General features: G+C 49.9%; 1 protein-coding gene across 4 annotated transcripts in view; it reads right to left on the reverse strand.

The window, feature by feature from the left end:
- The window catches only part of COTL1 (coactosin like F-actin binding protein 1), a 64,162-nt gene that overhangs the window by 17,739 nt on the left and 21,917 nt on the right, over positions 1-24,506 (reverse strand). For all 4 annotated transcript variants that reach the window (XM_069549657.1, XM_069549658.1, XM_069549656.1 and 1 more), the window contains one exon: positions 1,020-1,177. In XM_069549657.1, the coding sequence (XP_069405758.1) occupies positions 1,020-1,177 (158 nt within the window). The remainder of the gene's footprint in view (positions 1-1,019; positions 1,178-24,506) is intronic.

The raw sequence follows: 24,506 nt of genomic DNA on the forward strand, positions 1-24,506 counted from the left end.
CCAGGGTTACTCTCTAGTTGGGGTGCAAGGGCTTCTCTTGCTGAGGAGCGCGGGCTCTGGGACGCACAGGCTTCGGTAGTCGTGGCCCCCCGGCTCTAGAGCCCAGGCGCAACAGTTTCCGTGCACAGGCTTAGTTGCTCCACAACATGTGAGATCTTCCCGGCCCAGGGATTGCATTCACGTCTCCTGCACTGGCAGGCAGATTCCTTACCACTAAGCCACCAAGGAAGCCATAGAATTTGGATTTTTTTTTTTCTCAGCATGACCCCATGCCCTAGCTTCAAATGACCTGCTCTGGAAATTTCCAATAGTGTCAATTTTTGTTATGTCCAAAATGCAAAAATAAAAACTTTAAAATGGGAAGCTCTACAGGTAGAGCTGTCTAGAACTCCAGGGACAAAACCAAGGGTACACTATTTCCCCCTCTTCCTCTAGTCTAACAGGGACGCAGGAGTAAATCAGCTACCACCAGCGCCCAGCTACTCAGTCTAGGGATCTTTGCCATTGCTGATGCACTGATGCAGCCTTTGTCATTCTAGGGTCATCAAAGTCATCTTTAAACCCCTGCTGGTGCCCATGTGATTGACATTTATTCATTCACCAAGTGTCACTGCGCTCCTACTGTGTGCTAGACACCATTCGGCGGGCACCCGTGAACTCTCCCTTTGCGTCCTCACGGCCACGCCGGAAGCCCTCTGTCACCCACAGGAAGTGGCGCCATTTTGGTCATTCCTCCAGCCTCCTTCTCCATGAGCTGCCTGCCCCACCCGGAAAGGTAGACACCAGCCACCACGTCTCTAGTATTCGATGGTCAGGGTCACAAATGCAGCTACCGTACCCAGAAAGCAATTTGGGGTATCTCTCACCAGTGTCGCTAGTGGTCCAAGGACTTAGCACGCCACGTTCAAAGTCACGGACCAAGGAGCCAAGCCTGCCCCTTGTGTCCCTACTGGATGGTGACGCTTTGCGGAATGTGACCCCCCACCCCCCAGACCCTAAGAGAACACAAAGACGGTTACCTGCACCACCTCCTTCACCAGGGTCTTGTCGGTGCCGGTCTTAGCGCGCTGCAGCCCACTGACGTTCTCGCCGATCCATGTGATGAGGGCGAACTTGGACCTCTTGCTCATCGCATCCCCGGTGGTGAAGCGCACGAAGGCAAACAATCGGACGTCATCTGCACCAACAGCAAAAGGAGGGCATGGGGCTCGGTTAGAACACCCAGATCCACACCCTCCAGGCACCTTAAGGGCACCCAGAGTGACACAGAAGGAGCCACCGTTCCCTCCTTGGATCCCAACAACAATGCTGCAGGCGGAAATGCCCACTTCACAGACGGAAGGTGGAGGTGCAGAAGGGCCCCAGGATGCTCCCGAGGCTGCACAGCCAGAGGGAGCCCAGGCCTCTCTGGCTGCCACACCCACCACCCTGCCCTCCCCTCTGATAGTCATGCCTCAAATTCTGAATCTGATTCAGGGAGCAAAAGGTTGTCAACTGTTTTCTCCCAAATCTTTGAGGCCCTATTTGGAACAGGAAAGCCACACAGTAGAGAGACAGGAACCAAGTTGGGGTCAGAGGGCAGGGAACAAAGACAGTGGCCCTGCTTCTGGCCTGGAATTCAGCTTGGGGCCCCCTGGGCATTCTTAGATTGTGGCCAGACAGGCCAATAAAGAATTCTGAGCATTTTTCCACTAGGTGTGTTGTGCTTGTTACTTGGGGTGTGTGTGTGTGTGTGTGTGTGTGTGCGCACGCATATGTGTCTCTACCTCAGCACTTCGGTCATTTGGGGCTGGGTGGGTCTTCCTGGTGGGGTCGTCTCGTGCATTGGAGGACTGGGCAGCAACCCTGGCCTCTGCCCCCTCCATGCCAGTATCACACCCCTCAGCCCAGGATGACCACCAACAACGTCTCCAGCGGTTACCCAGTGTTCCCTGGGGAACGGACCACCCCCAGACGCAGCCAGGTGAGCACCAATTTCCAGACATACTTTGTGTCCCCGTTTAATCAGGACCCCTTTCAGTTTTGCACCAAAATCCAGCCCTTTTAGTTGAGGGCATCACATATCCTTACTCAGATTAATCCCTAAACAGTTCACATGTCAACTGCAGTTATCAATGAAGTCTCGATTCAGCCCCTCCCTGGTGATGGTCGGGATGCAGGTTGCTGCTCAGTCAGTTCGGTCGCTCAGTCATGTCTGACTCTTTGCGACCCCATGGACTGCTGCACGCCAGGCTTCCCAGTCCATCACTAACTCGTGTCCATCGAGTCGGTACTGCTGGTTTGGGGTTAATCATCCTGTACCTGGCCCTTGACTCAGGTCATGCTCTCAAACGGCTTTTTCTTGCTGGCTTTAGGATTTCTCAGGGACCCAGTGACTCATGGAGCTACGTTTCCCAAGCACTGTGTGCATCTGAATCACCTGACATCTCGCTTAAACACAGATTCCAATTCGGCACGTCTAGGACAGGACCCTGGGGTCTGCATTCCTAACTAGCTCCGAGGTCATACCGATGCTGTTAGTCAAAGGATCATGCTTTGAGGTTTCACGACTTTACTTTCTTAAAACCAAGGCATCCTGGGCTTCCCTGGTGGTCCAGTGGTTAAGAATCCACCTGCCAATGCAGGGGACACAGGTTTGATCCTGCTCTGGGAAGATTCCACATGCCAAGATGCAACTAAGCCTCTTCACCACAACTACTGAGCCTGCACTCTGGAGCCCCTGTGCCACAATTACTGAAGCCCTCGTGGCCTAGAGCCTGTGCTCTCCAACAAGAGAAGCCACCGCAGTGAGAGGCCGGAGCACTGCAACTAAAGAGTGGCCCCCGCTCTCAAACTAGAGAAAGCCCTCAAGCAGCAAAAAAGACCCAGCGCAGCCAATAAATAAGTAAACAAACAAAAGCCAAGGCGTCTTGATCCTAGAATCATTCCAGGTGCCTCCATGTGGAATCCCACACAAAGTATAAAGTGAAAGTGAAGTTGCTCAGTCATGTCCGACTCTTTGCAACCCCATGGACTGTAAGTCTACCAGGTTCCTTCATCCATGGGATTTTCTAGGCAAAAATACTGGAGTAGGTTGCCATTTCCTTTTCCAGGAGATCTTCCCAACACAGGGACTAAACCCGGGTCTCCTGCATTGTAGTCAGATGCTTTACTGTCTGAGCCACCAAGACCACCAGCCTCTGGGTGTGATGGAGACAGTCCACCCTGGCTGGTTAGTACCTCAAAGCCCAAGTTCATCCTAGACAACAAGACAGCCAGTCTAGCAGGGAACAATCTGACCCGGGGAAGCTAAGACACAGCGCTTGACAGGGCATGGACTCCAGATTCAAACTCTATATCCAGGCTTTTCTTAGAGGAAACAGATCATAATCGCCATTCACACTGACACAGCACCCTTCAGTTTATGGGTTAGTATTCACCAGGTCTTCATCAGGATGCGGGGAGGTGGGCCACGGGGGGCATCATGGTCACCATCATCTACATCCAAACCACCGTTTGGGAGATGAAGCCAGGAGGTCGTGTGACATGCCCAAGGTAATGCACCAAGGACAAGCCAGCCTGGAGCCAAGGTGTGTCTCAGGTGTGTCTGCCCAGCCCTCCTCCTTTAGGGAACTGCCCCTCCCCATCTGGCCATGGGAGGCTGGTGGGAGCCCATCCCAGGACCTGACCACAGGGGTCAGTGGGTGACAAAGCGGTGAGGACAGAGAAGAGAGATAGGTCTCAGGGACCCTTCATGGGCCAAATTAACAAGCTTAGTGACCGATATATGTCTCACATGTATGCATGTGAAAGCTGGACCATAAGGAAGGCTGAGCGCTGTAGAATTGACACTTTCAAACTGTGATGCTGGAGAAGACTCTTGAGAGTCCCTTGGACAGCAAGGAGATCAAACCAGTCAATCCTAAAGGAAATCAACCTTGAATATTCATTGGAAGGACTGATGCGGAAGCTGAAGCTCCAATACTTTGCCACCTGATGCAAAGAGCTGACTCACTGGAAAAGACCCTGATGCTGGGAAAAACTGAGGGCAAGAGGAGAACAGGGTGACAGATGATGTGATGCTTGGATGGTATCACTGACTTGATGGACATGAGTTTGAGCAAACTCAGGGAGATAGTGAAAGACAGGGAAGCCTGGCGTGCTGCATTCCATGGGGTCGCAAAGAGTCAGATATGACTTAGCAACCAAACAACAACTGGGGCCCCAACTGGTTGTGAGAAATGAGGAAGGAGAAGTCTGGGAACCGGAGACAACATGAGCGCCATCTCTAACTCCCTGAGGAACCTGACTTAATCCCCAAACATCTGAGCCTCAGTTGGCCTCATCTGAAAAATGAGGTGATTTTTTTGGTCCTCCCCATTTTTTCTTTTATGGAAGTAAACGTCACACCACAAAAAATTCACCATTTTAACTATTTTAAAGCATACAAGTTAGTGGCACTTAGGACGTACGCAATATGGTGCCATCATCACCACAGTCTAATTCCAGAACATCTGCATCGCCCCCCAAAAGAACCCCCTACCCACCAGCCATCACTCCTCACCCTTCCCCCGTCCCCCCAGTCCTAAGCAACCACTCAGCTGCTTTCTGTCCCTGGATTTGCCTTCTCTGGACATTTCACAGATGGAAGGAACCCTATACACTATGTGGTCTTTGTGTCTGCCTTCTTTCAGCTCAGCATGTTGGCAAAGTTCATCCATGTGGCAGCATGATCGGCACTTCATTCCTTTTTTTTTTTAATAGCTTGAAGGTTTTATTTATTTATTGGCTTCACTGGGTCTTCATGGCTTTGCAAGGGCTTTCTCCAGTAACGGCAAGCAGGAGCTACTCTTTATTGTGGTGTGCAGGTTTCTCATCACGGTGGGTTCGCCTGTTGTGGAGCAGATTCTAGGTGCACAGAATTCAGCAGTTGCAATGTGCTGACTCCAGGGCTTGCCGGCTTCAGCAGTTGCAGCTCACAGGTTCTAGAGCTCTGGCTCTGCAGCTGTGGCACACGGCATGTCAGTCCGCAGCATGTGGGATCTTCCCAGACCAGGGATTGAACTCCCCTGCATTGACAGGCAGATTCCTATCCACTGCACCACCAGGGAATTCTGGTACTTCATTCCTTTTATGGCTGAATAATACTCCATTGTATGGATGGACCACATTCTGTTCTATTCATCCATGCACCCACTGAAGGACTTTTGGGATGTTTCCAAATTAGGTGATTTTATACCTCTCTTCTACATCAGCCATGAGGATAAAATGGGATGCTGTGAAACCTGTCTGGCCCGACCCGATAGAACCTTCTCCCTGGAGTGGAGCTGTGGGTGAGGTGTGAGCACAGGAAATAGGGCTGGTGGGGCTGAGGAACTGAAACTCACACAGCCACGCACGGCTGGTACAGGAGCCCTTTCGTTCCCTGGTATTTCCCGGCACTGGAGGCTGCGTTTGGGAAGCCAGCACGCTCTTCTGAGTAGTGTTGCTGGAGGAACAGGAGAAGCAGTTCCAAAGTGTTTAATTAAATTGCAGCGTTGACTTGAAGGGGAGGCGGACCACACATCTGATGCCTCCTGACTTGCTAATGCCAAGACAACACCAGCAAAAGAACTTGCAGCCTGTTTCCACAGCAACCACTCTATTTCCCTTTACCTCATTGGTCAGTCTGGATGTTTGGGATCCCGTGACCACACTTGGATCCCAGCTGCTCCGTCCCTGGCCAAAGCCACTGAGAAAGTTACAAATCGTGTGTCCCAAGTACCAGCCTAGGACCTGTCACAGGACAGACGCCTTACCCCCACCCCCGAGGACACGGCCAGCCGTAAGATCTTCCAGGACTGCAGGCCAATGTCATTTAAATTATCACAGCAGGAGAGACCACTTTCCTGGATGGCTGTTTGGTGCTTATCTGACAATGGTCTGGCTGAGAAGATTGCTGACATTTTTGAAAATCCGAGGGTCACATTTTGCTTACAAATGTCCGCTGCTCGGGATGTGGCATGACACTGAAAAGTCAGCGGAAAGTCTGACGTGAAAAACCTGTTGGTCTGGGAGACCTCTGCACAGCTGCCCACACAGACCTCCAGCCCCCATGCCTCCTGAAGGAGGTTCTCAGCCCATCTGACCTCCAGCTAGTCAACGCAGGAGGAAGTTCTCATTTAGTCACTAACTTCCCTCCTCTGAACAAACTGGGCAGATCAAACACGGATGTGCGCATGGGTGTATCACCTGGAAGGGAGAGCTTGACCTCATCACATACATGTATATGAAGCGTGTCTGTGTGCGCCCGTCTGTGTGTGTGTGCATGCTCATGCATGAGTGTGAATGTATGTGATGGCGCCTACACACTAGGCCAGCAAACTTGGCTAGAAGATTGGTCCTGAGGTTACTGCCACCCCTGGGGTGGCACTGGGGGGATTCAGTGGCACATCTTTCCAGTCTGGGGTTGAAGGGGTAGAGGAGTCGAGGTGCAGCTCTGGATAACCCCAATGGGGGGACCCAGGCCCTGAATTCACATCAGAGGACACACCCTGAGCCCCCTCTGAGAGAGGTCCCGGAACAGCTGTCTACACCTGCTTGCCCCCTGAACCATTCAGTTTCAACATTCTGGTCTACAGCATCAGGTTGAGTCCAAGTCTTGGAATCCACTGGAAACTCATCCCCATTCCGTCCCAGCTCCGTGATAAGACCAGATTCCTGAATGCCTCTAAGCCTCAATTTCCTCATTTGCAAAATGGGTCACATATATCTCATAAGGCATATTGAGGGTTAAATGAAAAAGAAAGAGCGTGAAAGGCTTGGCTGATGGGGCTGGTGACTCTATTTCTCTCCCCACCTGTCTGATGAAATGAGGTGCACAGTGGCCTCCACTGCCAAATCCTAGGGGATAGCCTCCTTACCTTCCAGCCTCTGAGCTGGCTTTCTGCCTCCACCAATTAACGTTCACTCTGCTGGGTCTCAAAGTAGGGGCCCTCCTAGGCACATGGTCATGGAACCGCTCGTCTCATGAAGATTTCTTGAGGGCCTACTGTATGCCAAGCACAGTGCCAAGCATTAGGGGGCACAGATAAGACCAACGAGGGTCCTGAAGATAACAGAAGCCGTTCACTGAGCACTTGCTGTGTGGCAGGTGCCATCCTAAGCATTTATGTGTGACTGCACATTTTCTCATCCCAGCCTTTCCGGCTGGTCAGCACTGCCCACAATCCTACTTCACAGATAGAGAAACTGAGGCTCAGAGAGGTGAAGTGACAAGAAACCAGACATCTCTTTCCCCTGGTTCCATCTAGAGCAGCAGCTGTCAAAGTGTGTTCCTCGGACCAGCAGTAACATCATTTCCCAGGAACTCATTAGACTTGAATTCTGAAACTCTAGGAATGGGGCCATTTTTAAACAGAAGTGAGTTTCAAGGAGACCCTGGGGGAGATTCTTATGCCTCCATAGCCTGAGAACCACTGACCTAGAGGATGAGGTGAGGAGACTAGAAGATGGGGTTTTCAACTCGGAGGACCTGCTCTCCCCTGGCTGGGAAAGAGGGTGAGACAAGGGTCTTGTGGGCGGAAAAGCTGAAATGCCCAGGGTTCAGCCCCACCGCCATCCTCCCCACCCACACCTTTTCATTTTAAGGAAGTGATCATACAAAGGAGCTTCCTGTATGGTCTGTCGTCTCAATGTTGTAATTTATAGAATTCGAGGCATGGTACCTTGAGCATCTCACCATCAAAGACCACCGGGACTGTCCCCCAGAGACTCTCCCTCCCCTCGAACCCCACAGCCCGAGACAAAGAAGAGTGGTCTCTAGAAAAAGGGCTGCTGAATCACGGCACTAGTAACAGAGCTTTTCGGTGACCTCTGCGTGTCTACTGACATAAGCCATCACTAACAAGGATTCCCAAATGCATCACAAAACCACATAGAGCCCCATCTCAGGGGAGCCATCAACCAATGACAAAACAAGGTCGGGACCCCCATCCCTGAGGACTGTCAATGCCCTCTGGGCAATGCCTCTGGGCCCTCACTGTGGTGGCCTCAATTCAGGGCTGTGGACACTCTCCCCTTCCCACCCAGGAAGAGTCTTGTCCATGAAGAGATGGTCCTTATAGGGTGTTAACAGAAGTCCCCTCTCAAAAGAACTTGACCCTTTCATTGGTCTATGTAGCCTCATCACAGGTCAAGGATGGGTTATCAGTGTGAAACATCTCCTGCACCAGCCAATCCCACAGCCCTAAGGACCCCCAGGACCTAGAGACCCCACACAGGGCCCACTTGGTTCAAAGTCCTGTTCCTCTTTTCAAGGCTTCTCGTCGTCCCATATTAAGTACATTGATCTGCAGCATAAAGTCACTGCATGTAAAGTTCTGGGGACGCTGCCTGGCAGAACTGTGCTCAGAAACGCCAGCAGTGGTCACTAGGTGCTCCCTCCTCTGCAGCCCCTTCCTCCCCCTCCCTCCTCTGTCTCCCTCCTCGATCCTGCAAGGGGGTATGAAGGACATAGAATGATACAAAGAGAGAGATGTGACCACAGAGGGCATGGGAAGAGTGAAGAAAAAAGGGAGGTCAGGTGTCTCTGGAATCACCAAGGCCTCAGGGATGAGCTGCTCTAAAAATCATCCCCAAATCTATGAATGACACACAATCCCCACCAAGCTCTCGAGGACTCCCTGCCCTCCTCCACACCTCCCAGCCACACTGGAAATCTCCTAAGGTTCGGAATCACTGAGGGGCAGAGTCTGCCTCGTCACACTCAATATTCTTGCCATGGCGACCCTGACATAGGATCCACATGGGTCCAGGGCCCTCATCTTCCTCCTCAAAAGACCTGTCTTCCCCTCTGCCTCTTCCCACAGCTGGCACTGGCCAGAGGACAAAACCTAAAGGAGACTGAGATGCTGCCACGAGCCAAGCAGTGTGACGCTCTCACACTTCTGCAAATGTTTTGAGCAATTTTTTTTTCATTATACACAAAGCACATATGAGGTGTAGAATAACTAGAAATACAAACAAGCAAAAAACAAAACTGCCTCACCACCAAAATAGCCTAGTAAACTCTCTATGGAACCTAAGCAAAAGGTTGGGGGCACGTCCTTTGATATTTTTAGCTGCTTCCATACCTGTCCAATTCATGTCACATCTCCAGTGCCAAGCACAGAGCAGGCACCCAACAAAACATCTACCGGTCAACAGAAAGAAAAAAGAGAGAGAGAGAAGTAACCATCTCATAATTTCCACCCAACACTGAAGTTCAGAGCAAGACAAAAGAAAGGGGGAAGGAGACAGCAGGAAATTGCCCCAGAGTCGGGCTGAAGCTGCCCTTACCTTATATAGACTCCCTAAGAAGTTATGCAAACAAGGTTCAGTAAGGAAGAAAACAACCCACACACCAAAAAAGCTGAGCTGTCAGCTTCCACCAAGCAAGCTCCCCAGAGTGGGCATGAAAGGAAACAGGAAAGAATTCAAACATCCTGCTGCCTGGGGCGGAGGGACAGCTGGACAGAAGCCACAGCTGCATCATTTCCAGTGGGCTGCTGACAGGGGAGCCCAGGCGGCCACAGACGAGGACCTGGAAGCAGGGGAAACGGCCCCTCTCTGACACAGAGGACAAGGGCTCCATGGATGTGTACACAGTCCTTGCATATGAGCTCTCACAGCCCATGCACACTGACTCGTTGTCCCACCCTTCCTCAAGGCAGAAGATATCTCAAATGACTCCTTTCCCACTGGATTTTTGTGAAATGAATGACCCCGCTTTCCTAGTCTGACACAGAACACAAGAAAATGCAGTACAGGATAGCCAGAGGAAAAGAAAGATGATTACTTCAGTAGAACCCTCAGGGAAGGACCCGATCTGGAGACTGAACCGATCAGGACAGCTGAAGGTTTTCCCCCAGTGACAAAGCACCAGAACTTTTTTTTTTTTAGTGATTACTTTTACTTCCTTAAATGGAAGTCAGTGTGCTACACCCAACTGCATCTCCTGACTTAGAGAACCAGTGGTTGCAACCAGTTTCTGAAGGCTATGAGTACACGATGGCCTCGTTGACAAGGAGACACTCTGGAGACACTGAAGGATTCAGTGCCTGATTGCCTGAGCACTAAGTGCCCTGGGGTACATGCTCTGCGTTCTCTTATAGTTTTTCTGTTTCTTCCGTTGCTGTTAGTCGTTTGACAAACACTTGTTGACAATGTGTGGTTCAAAGACTGCTGAATAAGATACTATCCGAACCCTTCAAGAATACACAATCTAGCAGGGCAAAAAAAAGAAAAACTAAGCATGTGAATACAGTGAAGTTAGCACCATGACCGCAAGGCATCACAGGGCAGAGGGGAACATCAAAGAAATAAAGAAATTAACTCTGCCTGGGGGCCAGTGATCAGGGCAGGCTTCACAGAGGCCGTGATGTTTGATCTCAGTCTTAAAGGACGACCTAGAATTCATCAGGCTAACAGGATAAAGAGGAAGAAGTGGTCTATGTTAACAACTTAAGGGCTAAATTCTAACAGAACTCCAAAGACAAGAGCACCAGCTTCAGTGGGCAAGTTCAAAACGCCTTCCTCTACCAGCCGCTCTCTTTGTGACTTGCCACAGGCTAGAGGGGCATATAATTGGCTTATTATTACTGGGTGTAAAACAAGTGTTGAATGGCTCAGAATGACATCCCTTAGGGCTCCTCAAGTCTGCTCATCCCTATACGAGGAGGACAAGCATTTTGTCCCCTAGGAGGACATCTCCAGGACCCAGAATGGTACCTGACACACTGCCCACACTCAATAAACATTTCTTGAGTAAATGAGGAGCCTCTGCCCATCTATCTTAGGAGCTTAGAAGCATTTCAGTCCCCAGTCCTCAGCTGAGTCACTTCAGTGGGAGATTCTGTCCTGTAAGAATAAAACCAATCCCCTCCCTGGATTTTAAAGGTGTGCCTTCTAATGAAGAGACCAGCAGAAATAATCAGATGAGAATCAGGTAGCAATTGACTGATCTGGACAAAGGTGCCCTGTAAATAAAAGTGCATGGGAAGGGCAGCCCAACACCACAGTGTTGCTAGGATTAGCAATGCCTGCATCACGTGGGGCTTCTTCTCTCCCTTCCCTGCTCGCATCACCAAGCACGGTGCCCCACAAGAACAAAGCAGACACCAGCCCTCAGCAGCTCAGAGAGCCAGGAGGCCAGGGTTCAAGCCCTGGCTCTGCCTCTCTCTGCTGTGTGACCAGGGACCCATGGCATCCCCTCTCTGATCCTCCATGTTCTAAGCTGGGGGTGGGAGGGGTAGCTTCTCAGTCCCTGTCTCAGAGCCCCCTGCGTGGTGGGGACAAACACACAAGTGGGTTTCGCCCCCCTGTGGCTGTTGACACTTGCAGCCCTCAAGTTCACCCACACATTTACAGCTGACTCATCCCACTCTTTTATTGATTCACATAGCTACTAACCTACAAGAATATCCAAGACAGACTTTCCCATTTTAAGGACCCACTTCTGAGGAAAGGTTGCCAGCAATGTAATACCCCCCTGGACACCAGCTCGGTGCCAGGCACTGGACTAGAAGATGAAAACCCAGCCGTGGGGACTGGTGCCGGGTCTCGTCATCAATCCTCATCTGAATTGCGGAAAGGAAAGCGCAGAACTGAACCTGGCACAGAGCCAGAGGCACTAAAAATGGTACAGGGTGACGATAAGGATGTGGACGGCAAAGGCGGAGCGCACAGACGAGGCGGGAAACGAGAGCGTGCGAGAGCAAGTTCACGCGCGAGAGCGAGTTCACGCGCGAGAGCGAGTTCACGCGCGAGAGCGAGTTCACGCGCGAGACCGAGTTCACGCGCAAGCACGTGGCGGGGCTGAGTGCATCTGGAGCACACGGACCTGCACAGCCGCCCTGGGGAAAGGCAAGTCTGACATAAAGAGGAAAATGGCAGAACCAGAGATGCCAACCTGGTAATGAACCACAGGAAGGCCAAAGGCGAAATTCCACAAGGTCGTGGACAAAAGTTGTGGGAATAAAATGCACGCTGTTCAGGCAAAATCAGAGCCGTGGCCATGGCCCTGAGCCCCACCTCTGACCCCATTCCCTGTACACTGCGAGGCCATCACCTGCTGGATTTCTGCCCTCCTCCCACCCCTTTTCTTCTTTACTTTTTAAAACTGAGAGGTTTACAAACCATAAAATTCACCCCTTTTAAGTGTAAAATTCACTGGTTTTTAGTATATCCATGAGGTTGTGCAACCATCACCATTGTCTATTTTAGAACATTTTCATCACCCCAAAAGGAGACCTGGTGCCCATGAATAGTCACACTTTGTCCCTCATCCTCACTACTGGCAACCACTAAACCTGCTTTATATCTCAATGGACTTGCTTGCTCTGGAAACTTGAAATAAATGGAATCCCACGACATGCGACCTTTCACATCTGACTTCTCAGCATTATGTTGCACTCAGCAATATGTTTTCAAGGTTCACCCATGTTGTCTGGGAGAAGGCAATGGCACCCCACTCCAGTACTCTTGCCTGGAAAATCCCATGGATGGAGGAGCCTGGTAGGCTGCAGTCCGTGGGGTCGTGGAGTCGGACATGACTGAGTGACTTCACTTCCACTTTTCATTTTCATGCACTGGAGAAGGAAATGGCAACCCACTCCAGTGTTCTTGCCTGGAGAATCCCAGGGACGGCAGAGCCTGGTGGGCTGCCGTCTCTGGGGTCGCACAGAGTCCGACACCACTGAAGCGACTTAGCAGCAGCAGCAGCATGTTGTCTCATGAATCAGTACTCCATTCCTTTTTGTGGGTGATTAATATTCCACTAACAGATGGACCACACTTTGTGTATCCCTTCATCAGTTGATGAACATTGCGTGGTTTCCACTTTGGGGCAACTGTGAATCATGCTGCTGTGAACGCTCATGCACAAGTTTCTGTGTGTTTTCATCTCTCTCGGGTAGATACTAAGGCGTGAAAGAGCTAGGCTTAGCCTTTCAGGAACTGCCAAACTGTTTCCCACGGTGCCTGCACCAGCTCTCTTTCCCCTCAGCGATGCACGAAGGTTCTGACTCGTGACACCTTACAACACCTGTTATCACAGCCCCCTAGTGTGTGTGAAGTCACATCTCACTGTGGTTTGAGTTCCATTCCCCTAACGACTACTGATGCTGAGCATCTCTGCATGTGTTTACTGGCCATGTGTATGTCTCCTTTGGAGAAATGTCCATTCAGATCCCTTGCCCACTTTCCACTTGCGTTACCGGTCTTGTTGAGTTGTATGAGTTCTTTACATATCCTGGAAGCTGGACCATTACAGGATGCATGGTCTGAGGCCCTCCCCTTTTGCTGAGGTCACTCCTCACCTAGGTACCCGCATGCCCAGTTCCTTTTCATTCAGGTCTTGCTTTCATGTCCCCTCCATTTCAGGCCTCCCCTGATGACCCTGGCTAACAGCGGCCTCCCCACAATGTGTCTCTGGCCCATTGCTTCATTTCATTTTCTTAGCACTCATCTCATTCTGAAATGATCACATTTGCTAGATTGTTTATTAGCTTCCCTTGCATTTTCTGTGAATGTAAGCTCTGTGATCTGGATCGCTCAACTTTCCTAGTGTCCCGAGTCCCTGGCACATAGTAGGTCCTCAATATACATTTGTTGGATAATGAGTGTAACAAAGTGCCAAAGAAGAAAAGTTACTTTCCCCAAATCAAACACATAGCAGTTAGATTTTGCCAAATCAAGAACAGAGCAAGTGATGTAAATCAATATATATTTATATATATATTCAATATATATATTCACTATATATTTTTTTAATGTGCTTCCCTGATTGTCCAGATAAGAATAGATAAGAATTCACCTGCCAATGCAGTGGGCATGGGTTCAATCTTTGGCTCGGGAAGATCCCACATACTACAGAGCAGCTAAGCCCGTGTGCCACAGCGACGGAGCCCACATGCTGTAACTACTGAAGCCCACGCACCTGGAGCCCATGCTTCACAACAAGAGAAGCCATCACAATGAAAAGCCTTCACACCCCAGCTAGAGAGTAGCCCGTCCTCGCCACAACTAGAGAAAGCCTGCATGTAGCTGCAGCAACCAAGACCCAGCACAGCCAAAAGTAAATAAATAAATAAAATTTAAAAAACAGTGCAAGTGGCATTCCAGTTCAGGGCTACAAGAGCTCACCAGAGTGAACACAGGCCCTCCTTGACTAGGCAGGGGGCTCACAGGGGCTGCACAAAGTCTGACTCTTTTCCCTCCTCCCCAGAAGCCCCAGCATGTGACCCAGAGAGGCCCCTGGCCAGCAGCTTCCTTTATTTTCAAATCCTAAACAATACACTCCATTCTAGAGTCAGGGTAGAATTATAGCCCAAAAAAGGGAAGAAAACTACTTCCAGGTCAGATCAGATGACCTCCAAAGGCCATCCTTTCAGTCAAAAGCAACAGAGTCAGAAATCTTTCCTAGGAAAAATGGAGGCGTTTGATTAAGCAGTGTTGCTCCCCAGAGACCATCACAGGTTTTCCACTTGAACAAAGGCAGAAAAATTACCTCTGAGCTGTGTATTGTTAGAAATATGCCTCCAGCCAGAGGCACAGGCCTCCGGTCTGCCCCTTGGCTTTCAGAAAAAGAGCTTGTGGAAAACTGTTCAGAGAATAGCTCCTAAGAGTTCTTATTACAAGGAGAAAAATAATATTTTTTCTGTTCTTTTTATTGTATCTATATCAGAGGATGAATGTTAACTAAGCCTATTGAGGTCATCATTTCATGATACATGGAAACCAAACCATCATGCTGTACCCCTTAAGCTCATACAGTGGTGCACGCCAATTATTTCTCAACAAAACTGGGGGAGGAAGGAGAAGGGGAAAAAAGAAAAAAGCTCGCCCATGGTCTTCCCTCCTTGTTTCAAAAGAATTTCAGCTCCACATGTTGGGAAGCAGCAGGGTGTCAGGAGTGGTGGCCAGGAGGGCAGACACTGGGTAAGGAACACGGTTCCATCCCCACGCAACCCAGGGTAGGTGCTTTCTCAGCTCTGAGCCTCAGTTTTCCTGTCTGTGAAATGGGAATGACAATAGGACCCTGGTACCACATGGGGCCATGGTGTCACGAAATAAAGTGAGGATTAAATGACTCTGGCTGGCAAGACAGTGGCCCTCAAAGATGTCCATACTTTAATTTCCAGAACATGTGACTCTGTGACTGGACATGGCAAAGAGGACTTTACATGTGTGATTAAATTGAGGGTCTCAGCATGGGGAGATCGTCCTGGATGACTAGAGTAGGCCCAATGTCATCACAAGGGTCCTCAAATATGAAAGTGAGGAAAGCAGAAGAATCAAAGAGATGACTTCATAAGAAGGACTCATCCAGATACTGCTGGCCTTGAAGATGGAGGAAGGGGCCACAAGCCAAGGGATGCAGAACCTGTAGAAGCCAAAAAAGGCAAAGAAACAGATTCTCCTTTCAAACCTCTGGAAAGAATACAGTCCTGCCCACACCTTTATGCTAGTTCAGTGAGGTTGATTTTGGACTTCTGCCCTCCAGAATCTAAGACGAGAAATTATGTTGTTTTAAACCACTGAGTCTGTGGTCATTTGTTACAGCAGCCGCAGGAAACTGATACAATAACCTCAGCACAATTTCTGACACAACAAAAGCCCAGTGTTAGTCATTATTTTTAAGGATTATGATAATTTGTGACTGGCAAGGACAGTTACAGAAATGCACAAATGATTAAAAAAAAAAAAAGAATAAGTGCATGAAGAAAAATGAGACAGGTGACCGGAAATTAAGCCCAGAACTAAAACAGGATGTCAGGCAAGTTAATTTCAAATGCACTGATGAAACAAAACAGAAAATGCTAAGGTTAACAGCCCTGCCTTACACACAAGCCTCTGGGGACTTGGCCCTGCTGAGGCCATGAGCAGAATCTGAAAAGCTAAGGCCATCAAATTCAGTTGGAGAGGAAAACACCTAGGAGCTCCAGGGCAGGAATGTGGGCCAGAGGCCAGAGGGGAACAAGGGTTTCAGAGCCTCAGCACCTAAAGACTCTCCATACAGGCCACTGGGCTGTTACATTGGCAGAGGGCACGGTGGACTGTCCAGGGGTGAGCTCAGCTCTCACACATCTCAGGGGACCGTGTTCACTCATCTATTCAACACACACTTGGGGAGATCAGGTGTTGTTCCAGGTGCTGACAGCACAGCAGAGAACCAGGCCAACCAGCTTTCTACCCCCAGGAGCTCAGATTCTATCTAGCAGCAGAGTCAAACACCAGATACCAGAAAGCTCCTGTTTTGGATATAGTCTGGGGAGTCGCTAAGGGCTTGCTACCCATGACTTGGGTCCACACAAGACAGTGACACAAGCACTGGGGGAAAAGAGATTAGGACTAGGTAACCGTAAGGGGTGAGGATGCTTCACTGAGGTTACCACCACCAGAGAGACAAAAGTCCTTCTTTCCACGATCTCACCACTGAATTGAAGAAACAGATGCACACGTAATCACCGCAGAATGGGATGAACATCACAAACGCAAGGAGGCCATCTGAGTGGAGGGGATATTTACACTGGGCCTTGAAGGATGTATAGAAGTCCTCCAGGAAAGCAAGACCGATGAGGACACGCCAAAAGAAGGAAAACTGTGCACAAGTTCCAAGGAAGGGGGAGGGCAGGGCGGTGCAGCCTCAGACACAGACCTGGATTCAAAGTCCAATTTCTCTACCTACTGAACCATCACAAGCAAGTGACTTTTTATTATTTTATTATTGAATGAAAGATTCTTTAAGTTCTGTAGTGCTTTACAACCTTCAAAAGTTTCCCACATGATGTCATAAAATCCCATAATAATCATTTTTCTCCCACTACCCCTATCTTCCCCAGTGATAAAGGATCTGCCTGCAATGCAGGAGACCTGGATTTGATCTCTGGGTCGGGAAGATTTCCTGGAGGAGGAAATAGCAACCCACTCCAGTATTCTTGCTTGGAGAATCCCATGGACAGAGGAGCCTGGCGGGCCACAGTCCATGGGGTTGCAAAGAGTTGGACACGACTGAGCGACTTAGGACACACCCCTCACTTGCCCCTCCTCCCTCGCCTCTCCCCACTGGCAACCACTAGTTTGTTCTCGGTCATATGTGAGTCTAACAAGTGACTTTGGACTCTCTGAGGAAACAATTAGATTTCTTATCAGTAAAATGGAGATGACTCCTACTCTGGTGTCATTGTTCTTATTACATACACACCACTCACGGGTAAGAAAAATTAAATGAGCTAATACATGCAAAGCGCCTACCTAGTGCAGGGCAGTTGGCATCCATGGGGTCAGAATCATGCGCTGGGATGTGCATGAGAGGGGTGAGCTGCTGAGCATCCCATCCTAACAGGCATTCTGGGTCATTTCTAAGCATTTGGACCTTGTGGGCAAAAGCGACAGAAGGTTAAGGGGAGAGAAAAGCTCTCCCCACCTCCCCACCCCTACCTGGACTGCAAGCTCACCAGGTTCAGAAGGAGTCAACTCAGTCCTGGGCAAAGGGCTGGCACTCAAGAAATGCTCCGGAGAAGGAAAAGCGAGGGTCGTGGGTGGCGCCTGGGAAACACCCACACTTCTGGGGCACGAAGGGAAGCAGAACCAGCAGACGGAAGTGAGAGCAGGAGATGAGAAACAGGAAAAGAGAAGTAGGTGAGCTTTGCAGTACAGAAGCAGACGGAAGGGAGAACCACGTTTTTAGTAACTAGCCGTCACTGCCGAAGGCTAGAAGGAGAGAAAGGGAACAATACAAAGAAACGTCCACTCCATGTGGCCACCAGGACGTGACCGAAGACCAGGGCATGGGGTGCCAGGCTCCAGATGTGGGGTGGTGGGATGCCAGGATGTAACGAGGTGAAAAAACGGTGGGAGATGAGGAGATGGATGTAACATCTACATGATTCACCAGCAATAATTTCTAAAGGTTTGCATTAACGTCTAAAGACTTTCAAGGAAAAAAATAAATAAATAAATTAAAAAAAAAAAAAAGACTTTCAAGGAGGGAAAACTCAATTCATTTCAACTAACTGAACACTTTCGCTGAAGCAGAGACACCCTACTTAGCAGGGAAAGGGATATCTAGCAACCTTCTCCACGGAGGTATGGCCACAAACTCCACAGCAAATGGAAATATCACCCAGAAGAGCTGTTACAAAGCCTACGCATCTTATGACACAAAGAAGCCACACAACGCGGCTCAGGATCCCCCAACAACACATGCATGAGCCAAGAAGGCAGCGGGAGACTGAATTTTGCAGAAAACTGTGAAAATAATGTTTCCAGAGCACTTCAGGTACCACTGAAGAATCACCACCCAGCATTGTTTCTGGAGCAACAGAAATAATGTATCAATCAATCCCCGTTTGTTGATTGCATGACAGACAGACTGTTTAGCACTTTACAAGGTCCAAAGCCCTGTCACAGCTCTACAGCTTCTTCTGACCTCATATTCCCTTTGACTCACTAGATAATTTCTCTCCTTCCTTTCTCACTCAAATTTAGAAATTTGAGTAAAGCTAGAGGGGAAAAAAATGCATATGTGCAGCTTGGGGAAAAAAGTCCAGTGCAGAAGAGCAAAACAGAGAGACCGCCATACGTATGTGTGCTGCACAGCGGCACACGCAGAGGCCGAACTTGTCTCTTTCCCAACCTGTCCCTCTTGCAATAATAGCGAAGAGTCTCTCTTTGACTGAACTCTAACCACGCTCTTCTGAGCTCTTTTTCACCTGGGTCTCAACTTCTGGACTTCTGTGTTCGTCTTGGCCTTCACTGATTTTGGCAAGGATCCCACCAAGTCAACTGAGCCAGAATTCCCTGTCCGCCATATCTGATCACCCCTCAATATCTAATCAGACTCCTTGTTCTCACTCTTCCCGGTGATGTCTGATCCCTGGCATGCCTTCAGCAAGAATCCTGTTAAGTCAGTTTAGCCAGCTCTCCCTTCACCCCAGACCCTTCCTCTTGGTAACTTTCCAGCCATTGATCCCTACCTGGCTCCTTGACTCCAAATTCCCACTTCTCCTTGTGGTGTTCAGAGTTGAATTTGAACTCTCTCCCTTGTGGTGGTCCCTACACCTATCACAACAGTCCTCTGAATAAAGTCTGCCTCATTGTTCTTGTTTTTTTTTTTGCCTGCGCTATGCACCATGCTGCTGCTGCTGCTAAGTCGCTTTAGTCGTGTCCGACTCTGTGCGACCACATAGACGGCAGCCCACGAGGCTCCCCCGTCCCTGGGATTCTCCAGGCAAGAACACTGGAGCAGGTTGCCATTTCCTTCTCCAATGCATGAAAGTGAAAGTGAAGTCACTCAGTCGTGTCCGACTCTTAGTGACCCCATGGACTGCAGCCTACCAGGCTCCTCCGTCCATGGGATTTTCCAGGCAAGAGTACTGGAGTGGGGTGCCATTGCCTTCTCCTATGTACCATATGGGATCTTAATTCCCCAGCAAGGGATCTAACCCATGCCCTCTGCATTGGAAGGTGGGCGTCTTCACCACTGGACCATCAGGGAAGTCTCTGCCTTACTGTTCTTTAACAAGCGTTAGAATGAATGTTTTTGCCTTTAACAGTAAAGACACCCCCATTTTCCTTAACCATCCCGCTGCCAAACTCAGTCCCTGAGAAGCAGCTGCAAGGTTCTATGTTACTGATAACCACATTAATTGAGCACCCATTGTACAGTAGGCATTGCCTATAAGCTTTACGTGTATCATGTCAATTTATCCTCAGTTTTAGCAATCCTGTACCCAGTGTGCAATCACTAACTGAATCTTACAGATGAAGAAACAGAGAATCTGGGAGACTTGCTCAAGGTCACACAGCACAGCAAGGCTACGAGTCAAAGCAAGACACCCTGGCTCTACCATCGATGCTCGTAACTGACTGGCTCTAAAATCTGTACCAACAGAAAACTGGATTCATTCCCAGATGCCTAGATTCTTTCTAAAATAAAAATGCTTGCAACAGAGTATTTTGGGGTCAGTTCATCAATAAAAGATCTGTTAAACAATGTTACATTTATACGAGAGATAGATTAGGAGCCACTTTAAGGGCTGGGTGATGACAATAAAACATCAGCACCATGAGAACAGGGGCTTTCTCTGCTTCTAGATTTACCCTCAGTGCCTAGACCAGTAACCTACAGAGTAGTCGATCAAAGGAAGGAAGGAGGAAATGAATGAATGAAGGAACAAATTTCTGAGTGTTAAACTACATTTGAATTATATCTGGTTTTTACTCTCTTCCTTTTGCTTAATCTTGCTTTCTGAATATTCTGCCACAGACCTGTACCACTTGTAAGGTGAAGGAAAAAAACATTTCACAGACACCCTGAGCCATTGACCCAACACATACACATGATCTGTAAGCCCTTCCTACAGAGATCAGAGAGATCATACCACCAGGCAGTCTGGCAAATGACTCCTTTCTCCTTTCCCAGCTTAGCCCTGGCTCCTCCTCACTCCCCATGGTTCTGTCAGGGCAACCAGAGACCCTCCAGACAGCTCAGTACCCATTCCCCATCATCTCTTCCCTCCCCTCATCTCTCTGGTCACATACTTTACTTCCACATCAGTTAAATTCCACCAATGAAATGACAATCACAGTGACTACCATTTATGGAGAACGGACTACATCCTTGGCACCATGAGCTTGCTTTCTTAATCCTCCTAATAATCACATTATATATAGCAAAAGGATGAGCAGGTGAATAATTCAGGTCACCTGATTGGCAAGCATTTGAACCCAGACCATCCAAAGCAGCCTAGACCTTTAACCACTGTGCTAACCACCTCTTACCCTGTACTGACCACCTACTGCATGCAGACCTGGGTCAAAGGTTTCAAGCATGCCCACATGGCACCTACTGTGTGCCAGTCTGGGGTTGAGCACCTCTACTAAGTGAACTCAGAGTTGAGTGCTGACTGTCTGCTGAGCTAGGGCATGCACAAGAAACTTCAGAGCAGAAAGGACACTGTCATCCTAAACGCTGCTGCTGCTGCTGCTAAGTCGCTTTAATCGTGTCCGACTCTGTGGGACCCCATAAATGGCAGCCCACCAGGTTCCCCCGTCCCTGGGATTCTCCAGGCATGAACACTGGAGTGAGTGGCCATTTCCTTCTCCAATGCAGGAAAGTGAAAAGTGAAGTCGTTCAGTCGTGTCTGACTCTTTGCAACCCCATGGACTGTAGCCCACCAGGCTCCTCCATCCATGGGATTTTCCAGGCAAGAGTACTGGAGTGGGGTGCCATCGCCTTCTCCATCCTAAACGCTAGGAGAACAGAAATAATGATATAAAAAGTAATAGTAACAACAACCAATATGACTAGGACAGTTAAAAAAAGAAAAGTAAGAGTAACAACAGCCAACTGCATCACTATGTCTGGGCTCTCCATTTAGACATATAACTTCAGTGAACCTTCGCAGTCAGCATCAGAGGCAGGCACCATCAGAACCCCCATTTTACAGACCAGAAAACTGTGGCACAGACAAAGAAATGCCTGAGGTCACATGGCAAGAGACAGAGTTGGGATGCGAATTTAGAATTTCTCTGATTCCAAAGGTCCTGGCTGTTGAAATACAGAAGGGATTGCACTAGGTGGGTTTGCTGGCTCAGTCTCAGATGGACAGATACAGGGGAGAGGAATTCCACCCAGAGGGAATCACTGGCCTGCAGACTGAGAGTGTTACACAGGGTCAGGCTGCAGGTGCACAAAGGAAGCTGTGGGAGCTACTGCACAGGGGATGCAGCTGGGGACAGACAGACTGGAAGGCCAAGTAGACAGCCTGTACTTAGTGGGCAGATGGGAGCTATAGATAGTTAATGAGCAGAGAAGGAACTTGAGGAGACCCACAATTTAGGAAAAGTTACTTTGTAGGCTTACCACTGGTGGCTCAGTGGTAAGAGTCTACCCCCCAATTCAAAAGACACAGGTTCAATCCCTGTGGTTGGGAAGATCCCCTGCAGAAGGAAAAGGCAACCCACTCCAGTACCCTTGCCTGGAAAATCCCATGGACAGAGGAGCCTGGTAGGCTACAGTCCATGGGGTTGCAAACAGTCAGACGCGACTGAGCAATTTCACTTTCACTCCCATTTTGGGGGGTGGAGGGGGATAGAATGAATTTAAGGCAAGAAAGACCATGGGCTGAGAGACTGCTGCGATAAAGGGCGACCATGGGCCTCTTTTGGGTCTGCCCCTCTTCTGCAAGCAGCATGCCCTCGCCTTCACTCTTCCCTTAGGAACCCACTCTCCCCGACTCTACCTCTGGTTTGGTGGGGTGCCCCTCCCCCACTCCAAGCATGGGCACTGCTCCAGGTAGAGTCAGCCAGAATCGCAGGGATTAGTTCCCATGCACACACGAACCCAGTTAGAGTCTGTCAGTCTGGAGACTTCTGTGGAAATCGATGGCAGTCGGTCTCTCTCTCCTCCCCGAAGCCTGGAAGCCGGCTGGTTAGAGGTTATCACATCACCGCTCAGGGAGAACTTGCCCTCCTGCCCCCAAGACAAGCGATCAAGGAAGAAAACAGGGCTGGGAGAGGGGGGTGAGTTCGGACAGCCTTAACTGCAGTTAGTACTTTACCTGGACTTTCCAACCACAGAAGCTGAAACTGATTTCTTTTCTTCGGGGCTGGGGGAGTGGGTAAGCTAACTGCACCGGGCTCCTCTCACTGCACCTGACAGATCCAAGCATCCCACAGGGACTGAAGTTTGGGGTGAGAAGCAAGAGCAGAGGCGGTGATGGAGCAGCCAGTACAGAAGGAAGGGGCCAGGTGAGGCCAGCGCCAGAAGAGCCAGTGCGGGGCCCAGAGGGCTCCAGATCCTGTCAGCAAGAAACCGGAGGACACGGGAGGCCCAGCGACCTTCCAGTTCATGACCTTCAGGAACCAGCGCCTGGGGACAAGGAAAGGCCAGCCTGGGGGGCGGAGGAGGGGTGACAGGGAGAGGCTTAATGGGCAGATTCCATTCCAAAGAACCCCAGGGAAGGACAGAAGGAAGATAGTAGCCAGAGGGCAAAGGAGGGGCAAAAGAGGGTATTTCAGAGCAAGGACGGGGGTGGGGGGATGGTGAGGATGAAAAGGAGGAGAAAAAGCCCACAGTGGGGGTGGGGGGGCCCTCCAACCCCCTCGTTCCCCCAGGGCAGACGGAGGAGCAACCAGGTACTGTTTTTACGCTCCCAGGTCCCCTGTGACCTTGTGAGAGGTTTGGAAATAGGAAAGCTATGCCAGACCAAGAGCACTAGACCCTCTGGCTTGTCAGGACACCTGGCCAGAGATGAGGGCCACGGAGAGGCCTCCCCGCATCACAGGAACAGGCATATGTGCCTTCTGTAACTGCCAACAATCCCACCAGCCCCAACCAGAACCTGCTGTCCAGCAAAGATGCTCCACGACTCAGAAATGGGCCTCTAAACCACTTTCTCAGTGAGAAGAGGTCAAGAGCACAGGCCTCAAAGCCACCCTGCCTGGGTTCAAGGCCTGGGCCTGCCACGACCTTGCTGTGACTTGCAGGCGGGTCACTTAACCTCTCTGGGTCTCCGTTTCCCCACCTACAGAAGGGAAGCAAGCTCAGAAACGGAGACAAGGTGTGCCCAGTGCAGTGACTTGCACGTAGAAAGTTACTAGTCAACGTTCCGAATCCTTGGTCACTGGGTTAGGAGGACACAGTGGCACCATGGAACAGGCTTTCCTAAGACAAACAGGAGCAGACATGGCAACCATAGCTCGCCTATACATTTGTCCAACAGATGGCTGGGGAAGGAAGGCGGACTTCCAGCCAGAGCAGACGGAGCCTTCAGATCCCACGGCCCATTCATAATCTCAACAAGCAGCAGGGAAAGCATTTTTAGTTCTCCCACCAGGCCCTCCCCACTGCCATCCCTATCACTGGGGGAAGGGATGGAGTAGCAAACCACAAAGCCCCAGGGAGGGAGGAAGTGCTCTCTGACCACAGCCTCCCCAATTCAGAATCCACTCACAGGATGCTCTTTATTCCTGGGGTCACCTTCTCCTATTCAATGGACAGAACAATAGCTTCCTAAGCTGGGGGGTGGGTGGGAGGAGAAGACCCCAGTCTGATGGCTGGGGGTGGGGATGATGGATGGCTAGCAGGAGGAAACTGCTACTTTACTGTCCAGAGAGGAAGGAAGCTGGCTTGTGAGAAAAGCTCAGAGCCGGCAAGGCAAAAAATACTGCTGAACCTCCCAGTTATACACCAAACCCCAGGAGTCTGCACTTACTCCACTTGTGAAAGCAGGCATCACGGTGGTGAAAGGACAGAGGTGGCTGAGAGACAGGGTTCCTGAGTCAGGGGCCTGGCTTTCAATCCTGGCCCCGTGCACCTCAGCAGATGTGAGTTGTGATAGTACTTTACACATCTGCTTTTAAACAAAGGGTTCCTCAGATGGCTCAGTGGTACAGAATCCACCTGTCAATGCAGGAGACTTGGGTTCCATCCCTGGGTCGGGAAGATCCCCTGGAGAAGGAAATGGCAACCCACTCCAGTATTCTTGCCTGAGAAATTG

The sequence above is a fragment of the Ovis canadensis genome, chromosome 14 (assembly GCF_042477335.2).
Source record: "Ovis canadensis isolate MfBH-ARS-UI-01 breed Bighorn chromosome 14, ARS-UI_OviCan_v2, whole genome shotgun sequence".
Taxonomy (NCBI): Eukaryota; Metazoa; Chordata; class Mammalia; order Artiodactyla; family Bovidae; genus Ovis; species Ovis canadensis.